Genomic DNA, 9,192 nt, shown 5'->3' on the forward strand with positions numbered 1-9,192 from the left:
CGTCGGGTGGAAAATCGCATCACTTGATTTCAAGTATCGTGATTTCCATATTTTTTTTGTTTCTTTGCCGGAGGCATACAGGTCAATAGGAAAAGGCTCGATGACTTCTGCCACCTTTGCAGTGTTCTTTATTGGAACAATAAACCCTGATGTCTCAGGGTACAGACAAAGCTCAGCGGTGCCGTTTTGGCATGCGCTCTCCCAGCCTGGCAGCGTGGGCTTTCCGAGGCTCTGCTTGAACTCTGGGTACAGCAGAGGGGCCCGTTTCTACCTCCTGCAGCCCAGGGGTCCTGCTCTGGAAGCCCCCTCCATTGCACAGCGGTTCACGGGGAGCTGCGGGCGCCCAGGAGCCTGTGCCGGGGCCGCAGGGCTCCGCGCGTGGGGGCTGCCTGCGTGCTGGGGCTGTGCTTGCAGCCTCAAAGCACGCCCAGGCCGGAGGGCGCAGCCCGAGCATCCCTTCAGGGCATGGGAGATCAAATTGGCCGTGGCATAGGACTGATTTCCACGTAGGGCACAGAAGGTCCCTTCAGGAGTTCAGTGTTACAGTGAAAATCAATAAATAACTTTGCATACAAAAATGTTCACATATTAAAAAAATCATTATCTATTAAAAAAAAAGAAAAAACAAATCTCTTTATCATTCTCCAGACTGTATTGCCCATACGATCTTTATGGTTTTTGAGCCCTGATTCAGGAAAACTGGGGAAAACAGTGTGCTTAGAGCAATCCCGTACCGGGGCCGGCCCAGGGCCACGCGCAGCTCTCCTGCAGAGACGACCTGCCCCTCGGGAAGGGAGGCTGCCGCGAGCAAACCCCCTGGGCAGCAGCGATGCCTCCCTGGAGGGGAAGGAAAACAGCAGGGGCTGATACAGGGAAGGGTCGAGAGGGCCAATATAAACGGGCAATACAGAGAGGAAAGATGAAAATGTTTCCCAAAGCCTTTGGGGTCACCGGTTTGTTTTTCACATCTCTGCAGGGGAGCGATTTCCGACTGGCCGTACCAGCAGTTGAAGTGGTTTCCCTTCCTTTGCCTTCCACGCCTGCGTTAGCCCCTGGTACCCACCAAGTCTCTGTGCAGGCTGGCACGGGCTGCCCAAGGGTGCCGAGCACGAGCATCAGTGGCATGGAGCAAACAGGCTTTTATGAAGGAAGGTGAGTCTCCGCATGAACCAAGGGTAATTACCGTGATCCTACTCTGGACACCTTCCTTTTTTTATCTTTTTTTTTTTTTTTTTCTTTTAAGCTTTAAGAACTTCAGGCACACGCGTACACATCCACACACAAGTAGCAAAAATAAAATCTGGGCTATGTTTGGATGATCTTCACTGGCAGTTCACAAATGCCCCAACACTGCAAAGGGACACGATTCAGGCAGTGCTGGGGGCCCCTCGGGACATCTGGGCGGTCTCCCAGCCCCGGGGTAGGAAGAAGTTGGATTGGTTGAGGAGGATCTCATCTTCCTTGCGAGACAGTTCTTTAGGACATGATGTAGACCTCCAGCAAACTGGCCACTGCATGCATTCGGTAGAAGATCCCAAAGGGCAGGCAAATGTCCACAATGGCCGGCCACATGGAATCGCCATAGAAGTTCAGTTCTGTGTCATTGTCAAACTGGGGCCGGGCACCAAAGGCTGGCATGATCCAGAGCTGTTTGAGGAAACAGGAGAATAACATTGCAGTGAGAAGGGCGTGCGGTGCAGCAAGCACTTGCAATCACAGCTACCGAGAGATGGGAAAAGAGCGACCTTCTGAGCACGGGACCTGTGCCAGGAGCCTGTGTTTACATTAAGATCAAGTCTGATCTTGTGTTGTACCCTAAGCCCAGTCTCAATTCATGCTCAGAGACAGGCTTGAACCAAGTGCTGAAGCGCTCACCAGGGGAAGACCTTGAGGGTGTTGTGTGTTAGCATGAGCCTGGCCTGTTCAAACTCTTTGGATGGGGCAAGCGTGGGTAGGGCTGAGCCGGCAGCAGCTTGGTCTCCCACGTTTTGCCCTGAAGCCCAGCCAGCAGGCGTACCTGGTTGCCTGGGGGTTGTCAGCTCGTTCTCTGTGTGTGTAAAATCAGTTTGAGGAGATGATGTGACTGGCTAGCTGGGGATTTGGAGGCTCTCTAGAGACGTAACATGTGCTTGGCTTCTTTGGAGGTGCAGCTGTAATCCTACGTTTCTTTAAGCAGGGAACTGTGGTCCCCTGGCTGCTCGTGAAAGTGGAAACTCCAACCAAAGTTGTCAGTGACCAGTTTCTCCTCGTGGCAACTGGGATCAGTGTGTGGGCTCCTAGGCCATGGGTGTTAAGAAAAGACACGCTACCATTTCCCAAGAAAACCCAGACTTCACCCCAGGTATTTGTCTCTACGTCCTTTCTTTGGGGGTGTAAGGGAAGGGTTTAATGAATTTTATTGCTTTTAATAAGCTATTCTATATACCTGCTGGTACCCAATAAAAATACTGAAGCTGATTCTTCTGTTGTACCCACCAATTTTATTGTCTGATATTCTGGTGACAATGCTAGGTCTATCAGCATAGCCTAAAATGTCTTAACTCCAGGGCAGTTCCTCTTGCTTTTAAGTGACAAGGGAATTGCAGCTCTCTGCACCTAAGTCAGTGTGCTCTCTGCATGGCGGAGGCACAGAAAGGACAGTTTTTGCATGGGCCGTGTCCTTTCCTTCACAGAGACGCTTCTCCCTTGTGCTTGCTTCCCTCTCCCCCACCCTGACAAACTCTTCTCTCTGGATGTACTCACGATGATATTGCTCAGCAGGAGGAACATGGAGATCTCCCTTAAGAACTTCCTCCTCCAGTTCATCTTCTTGGGGGCGGTGAGGGACCGCACGAGGTCAGAAGGATTCATGGCTTCAGTGCCAGAGGCAGTGCTAGGGGCCAAGGTGCTGCCGCTGTCGGGCACACGGAGGGACACTGCGTTGATGTTGACAAAGGTGAGTCCGTAGAGATCCTTCTGGTGAGAATCGTGCTTGTGGTCTTCCTTGGGGGGTTGCCGATGAAGGCCTTCGATAATGAAGATGTTCTGGAAGGTGTGCTGAGCAATCATTAGGAGGGCGTAGGTGAGGTTGAGTGCGCTGATAGCGTCCCTCGGTGTGCTGGCTACGATGGCCACAATGGAGTAGTAAGAAATAGCGTACTGCCCCAAGGCTGCACCCATCAGCAGGGCCACGTCCAGGGTCCTGGTCGGGTTCTTGTGCCGATCCATGTCTCTCTTGTCAAACCGGTAGATGACAGAGCCACCGATGCAGACAAGAGACATCAGGCCCAGACAAACAATGTTGAAGATGTAGTACATGGTGAGCGCTTGTCTCTTCTTACTGGATTCAGTGCTGGAATTTACCTGCACCTCATAAAGAATAAGGACTCCCAAACCACTCACCAGAATGATGAGGCCCAACACAATGCCTACAAAGAAGGTCCTTCGGAAGAGCCTGAACTTCAGGCGGTGAACGTGGTGGGAGTGGTGGTCTATGAAGCGTCCAACGTTCTTCCACATGACATAGACCATGGCAGAGGCAAAGAGACTGTACTCAATGTTAAAGGGGTACAGCCAAAAGTAGCCGTTCTTGAAGACCTGGCAGATTTGGCTGTTGCAATTGCATTCTTCGGCTGAGCTGCTTCTCATTCCCGCTGAAACAAGATAAAAACACATAGATGCAGTAGTATTAAAACAAGGAGCCAGCACTTGTTAGCAGCCCTGGAGAACTGGATACTTAGGGTCAGTGAAAAACAAGACTAAGGATGGAAGAATATGTGACCGCTTTGAAAACAAGGACACTTCAACCTCAGCTTTCTGGTGCTCATGTTCTCTCTGAAGAAGTTAGGTGGCAGGTTAAATTGCTTTTTCCTTCCCTTCTTCATTCCCATCCCATTTGTACAGGGCCTTCCACCTTTCAGGCTCCTCTGTGATACAGGTTAAGAAATGACCATTAAGACCTGGCTTTTAGCATACCAGCTCTGTTAAAGGAATCTTCAGTGCTAGGCCTTCTGAAAAGGGAAAAAAAACTGGCTTGCAGAACAATTTCTATCTTATGGGCTCCCTCCCTGGACCAGATGGCTTCACAAATGGGCAGATTACCTTTCAGGAGCCATCTGAAGATATCGTCTGTCATGTTCTTCTTCAACTTCGAATGCGCTTTGTGAACAGACTCATCTGTTACTGCTGACATCCACACCGCTAAGTTTGTGGTCAATGTTAGCATTAAGCCGCACCTGCAGAAGAACGAGAAGGTTCATGAGATTCAAGCAATGGCTTTAGGCCATGTTGCTCCTATCCACGTTATAGACGTGCGCCCGCTCAGAGGGACTGTGGGAGCTGCCTGAAGTGGTGCAAGGAGTCTGGTGGTCAAGGCTGGAAATCCTGACCCTTGCTTTGCTGGTCTCGCTCTCTTCCTATTTTTCATCCATGCTCATGAGAATTAGCAAGGCCTGATTCCTCTTGTTGGTTTTGGAAGAGCTTCTCAACAGTGACTGGATCAATAGGTCTGGACTGGTCTCCAATAGATCCAGTCTTGCAAAAGTAGACAAGACGTTGGTTTAGCCTGAGGCTTGCCCACTGCATCATTGTCTTCCCCAGGGAAGCAAAAGTCAGCTATGAATCATCTTATTTAATGCTAATTATTTATTTAATACTGATCTGCTTTGAGTAATGCTTGTATTCTTGAGTTGGATCCCAACCCTGCTAGATCCACAGGTCATGAACTTCAACTGCTTGAGCTGGGATCTAAGGCTGGCTGGAGACTGAGCAGATTTAGTTTTGGCCAGCATTAAGGGAGACGGGATTCTCCCCGTGTTGCATCTTAGCTGCGTGAGAGTGCAGCGGGCTTGTGGTGGCCCAGGTCTTCTGGGCCAGTGGGATTCAAAGAGCAGCAGTGCTCACCTGGTAACGTTCAGGTGTACGTGGACGCAGTCTTTGGCAGAGACCCACAAGAAGTACGTCTGGCAGGGGCAAGAAAAGAAGTTGTTATTTCCCGCAAAGCAAGACAGCAAATCGTGTCATTCTGAAGTAGGGATCTCCCTGCTCAGCAGAGAGCAAGCTGGAGCCTCTTTCGCTTGGGTCCATCTGGGCTAGCCTACTAGTCCGCAATCCTGGCCATTTGCTGGATGTGGTCTGTTCTTTCTTTGCTCCTCCTGCCCTGTCCCACTGCCATTGCTCTGCCCATGGCCAGTCCCTGTTCCTGTCTAAATTGTCCCTATCTGACCTCTTCCCTCCTTGGTATTGTCCCAGAGCAGGTGGTCCTCTGTGTAGGACTCCAAACTGCAAGGCAGTCCCTGCCCTGACTGTCCTCCTCCCTCTCTGTTCTTCGTGGGAAAGGAGACCTGGCTGGATGGGGGCTGCTTAGAGTTTGTGACAAGCCATCCTGGCATAAGCCAAAACGTCACAGGATGGGAAGAAGTTTAAATCAATGCCTTAAAGAGAGTTGCCACAGCTGGCAGTTGTGGTTGGAGGGAGAAGATGCGGGCTGGGTGGGGGCTGAGCTAAGCCGTTTGCCTTTGCTGCAGGGGGAGCTGAACCATGCCCAAGAGATCAGAGCTCCTTCCGCTGGTGGCTCTGTCTCTCTACCCCTCCCCGAGACAGAGCACAACCATCTCACCTGGACGGCCACGAATATTGCTTGCACAATGGGGTAGATTATTTTGATCGCAGACAGGCAGCTGTAGAAGCTCGAGTAATATCCTATTTTGAACACATCCATGACAAGGCTGAAAATAGCAAATAGGATCAGGCCTCCTGTTGAGGAAACAAAATATCTGTGGTTGGACAGATGTACACACATGCGGGCTAATGCAGACAGATGAGAGGAAGAAGAGGAACTATTGCCATGGAGAAGCTTTGCTTCTACCTCTGTTTTTCCTCTCCCAGCACCCAAATTATCTTGGCACCAACAGAATCATACAATAATTTTGGCTGGAAGGGATTTTTAATCAATGCTGTATGCTGACTGGGGCTAAGACTGGGGCTAAGAGCTCTTGCAAGAGCAATGGCAAGGCTGGGAAGGAACTTGGTGTAAAGTACCAAGAGCCCTTGAAGATAAAGGGAGACCTGGCAGTGAAACCGGTGGAAGGACTAGGAGCTAACCTTCTGAAGCAGGGCATGGTGCCATGCCCCAGCATAGGAGGAGGAGACCGTGCCCCGGATTGTTGCTGTTTCCCTTGCAATAACTGCTACCCCTATGACCTGCCCACCCTGCATCTCTCCTCCAGCCCTAGCCCTTCGAGAGCTCCTACCTCTCAGCCAGACGGGCCCAGCATGGGAGTCTTTGCAGAGGATGGCATCTGGGCACCGGGAGGTGCCGACGAGGTAGAAGATGATCCATACGATGACTATCAGCATCATGACAGTCAGCAGGAAGAAGACGTCGTAATCGTGCACGGCAATCTTCTCAAAAGCCCCGCTGCTCACCAGCGTGCAGGCCAGCAGGGCTAAGTGCACGGCCAGCAGGATGGAGAACATGCGGCCGCCCTTTTTCCACACTTCTTTGGAGGCAGGAGTGGAGGGGGGCTGATGAGGCTGGTGGCCAAAAGACGCTATCTGGCTCGAAGCCAGGCTGGCTTTGTCATCCTTGTGTCCGCAGCCCATGCTGGAGTTGGGGCGTCTGATCTCGCTGTCCTTCCGCACGGGCTCTTCCGACATGATTCAGCTAATGCCTTAGCTGAGGCTTTAACGCTGTTGGGAGGAGAGCCCCATGAATGAGAGGCGTCACTTCATTTTGAATAGTCCAGGGCTGGACCAAAGCAGGACATGTGATGAGGAGGAGAGGACGTATCAGAGGAACGGGGAAGGCTGAGACAAGGAGCGCAAAAAGAGGGATGAGCTCATTTTCAACCTTTCTCTTCCCGGTTCCCCAAAGGCTGTGTTCTTGCTTAAGATACTTTTGCTTGGGCAGATCCCAGGTCAGTTTAACAAAGCGTGCCTAATTTGTCACACAACGTTTAGGTGTTTATTGATGCAAGATATTGCAAAAGCACTAGGAAAGCACTTGCAGGATCAAATATCCTGGTGCAAATGTGGTTTGATTTCTAAATGTCAACCACAAAACATTCTGAGAAAACGTCATACTTCCCGGCTGAGGAACAGGCCGGTGAAAGGTAAGAAAGCCCTGGGAGTCTTTGGAACGTCACATCGTGGTTTATACCAGTCCCTGCAAGAAGGATGTGAGCTATTTCCGCTGTCGCTCCCTCTAAAGCCCCTGGCTTGTGCCAAGCTTGGGACTTAATTGATTCTCAAAGAAAAGCCTGAAACAAAGCAAATGAACTGTTCAAACAAAGCCATTCCACCAACCTGTTTTGCTTCCTGGAATCCAAATCTCTGCTCTTGCCAGGCTGTCGGAGAAGTCTCCCCGTTGCTGCAGCTTGGTCAGCCGAAGAATTTATACTCGTTGGGATGTCTCTGTGATTTATACCATGTCTGGAGCTGACAGCAGTGCTTCACGGGCTTCTCAGAGAAAGTCATATGATCCATTTTGTGCAATAGCTGATTTTGGGGAAGCAGGAGAGAGATGAGGAGATAAGGGTTATTTATCTGGGGAGGGCATGAGATGACAACACTGCAAAAAGCATGGCACGGACTGCTCGGTCACAGGGTCACGGTCACCATAAAGCAAAGCTACCCCATCAAACCCATCTACCTGCAGGCACGAGACCTCTTCCCTTGAGAGAAGATGGTTTAGGTGATGAGCTTATCTTTGCTGATGACTTTGGGCTTGGCTTTCTGGTTAACTGCACACAGCAAATACTGTGCCTCACCCTGTACTGTTTCGGTCAGTATGCTCTATGCCTGGAATGTTTTTGAGGGAAAGGAAGAAATTTGTATTTGTATCTATTCAGTGCCAAGGGCAGCTCAATCTTTTCCTATCCATGGTGCCCACGATGAGGAAGGTTTAGTACTGAAATGGGGCAGGATTTGGGGACCAGAATCCATGTTCCCCTTTTGCTGATGCACTGCCTTTGACTTTTCAGGGGGGGATCGCCTTTCTCTGGCTCTCAGGAGCTTAACTTCTCTCCTTCCAAGGAGAAAGAAGCCGTGTTAAAAACCACAGCGCGGGTGGGATTCAAGCATTTGCCAGGTGAGGGGAGAGCTTTTGCTCAAGATCTCCTTTACCCCGGCTGTTATATTTTGGTGGGGGAGATAGGGGGACCCAGGGCAGTTCTGAGTGGCTGGGGACAAGTTTTATTCCTTCATGAGGACGCCTCTTTTGGTGATGTCCCCACCGCTTGCCTCCTCTGGGGCAGGCACAGAGACGGGGCGGTTTGCTGTGCCTTTCCCAGCCCCGTTCCTGCCTGCTCACCGCTGCGCTCCTTCTCGCAGCGCTACAGGGACAGCAGCGAATCGAGCTACGCGGGACGGCGAAGGAGAGCTCCGGATCTGCTCTGCAGCCCAAGGAGACCTTCGTGTGCCTTTCCCGTGCTGCCACAAGCAGTACTGGATCTGCCCTGCCCGGCCTCTGCTGATCCTTAGGCGTTCCACTTTGGGGTGAGCGGGTGATCTTTTCTCCGTCTGTAGCCTTTCCCAGGGGAAGCCCAGACCCCGTGCGGTGAATCTGAGCTGATAACGGCAATGTTTTGCAGAGGCCAGAGGTTCAGAGTCCCCCCTGGGCTAAATGCACTGATTTACCCTCCCTTTTTTGTCCTTAGCAGTCAGCAACAGAGGAAGGAGCATTTACTGCCTTGGGCAATGCTCCCAGGAACCACCGTACAGCACAGCAATCTTAATTAGTAATAATACAAGAATCATTAAATAACCTCAGTAATGAATTGCAGACGTTACTATGCTGCTTTTCACCTTGAGGGATCCCAGTGCCAAATACCTCGATGTTTAATGCATCCCGTCGGGACTCGCCCAGGGAGGCTGAGCGGGCAAGTCCGAATCTGCCGATGTAAGCAAAGGGTGCGGGGAGCGGACCCTCCCTCTGGTGGCAAGCACCCAGGTGTCCCCGGGCAGCCAGGACAGTGACTGTGTCGGTCACCCAGTGGTTAATCACTGCAGCTTGTGTGGGTGCACCTGGGACTGCTTTAGGGCCACCCTGCTGTCTTGGGGCTTACAAAAATAAGCTGCATTTCTCTGTTTTTCCTCCTCTCTGCTCGTTACCTTCCAGCCCTCTCTGCTGCTGTCTTTCAGTCTTTCCCCATTTTTCCACTCTTTTCCTCCTTTCTCACCCACGTGGGTCTGCCTTTCCCCACTCCAAACCCC

The 9,192-nt window shown here is 51.2% G+C and overlaps 1 protein-coding gene across 1 annotated transcript; it reads right to left on the reverse strand.

The window, feature by feature from the left end:
- Window positions 1-1,476: 1,476 nt before the first annotated feature.
- On the reverse strand, window positions 1,477-6,636 carry OTOP2 (otopetrin 2). The gene is made up of 6 exons (XM_087750921.1): window positions 6,231-6,636; window positions 5,597-5,733; window positions 4,882-4,940; window positions 4,081-4,214; window positions 2,743-3,632; window positions 1,477-1,647 (listed from the first exon to the last, which is right to left on the reverse strand). The coding sequence occupies exons 1-6, from the start codon at window positions 6,634-6,636 to the stop codon at window positions 1,477-1,479; spliced, it is 1,797 nt and encodes a 598-aa protein (XP_087607047.1).
- Between the last annotated feature and the right edge of the window lie 2,556 nt (window positions 6,637-9,192).

The sequence above is a fragment of the Nipponia nippon genome, unplaced genomic scaffold (genome assembly GCF_047370975.1).
Source record: "Nipponia nippon isolate SJK-2023a ecotype South Korea unplaced genomic scaffold, ASM4737097v1 scaffold_14, whole genome shotgun sequence".
NCBI classification, from domain to species: Eukaryota; Metazoa; Chordata; class Aves; order Pelecaniformes; family Threskiornithidae; genus Nipponia; species Nipponia nippon.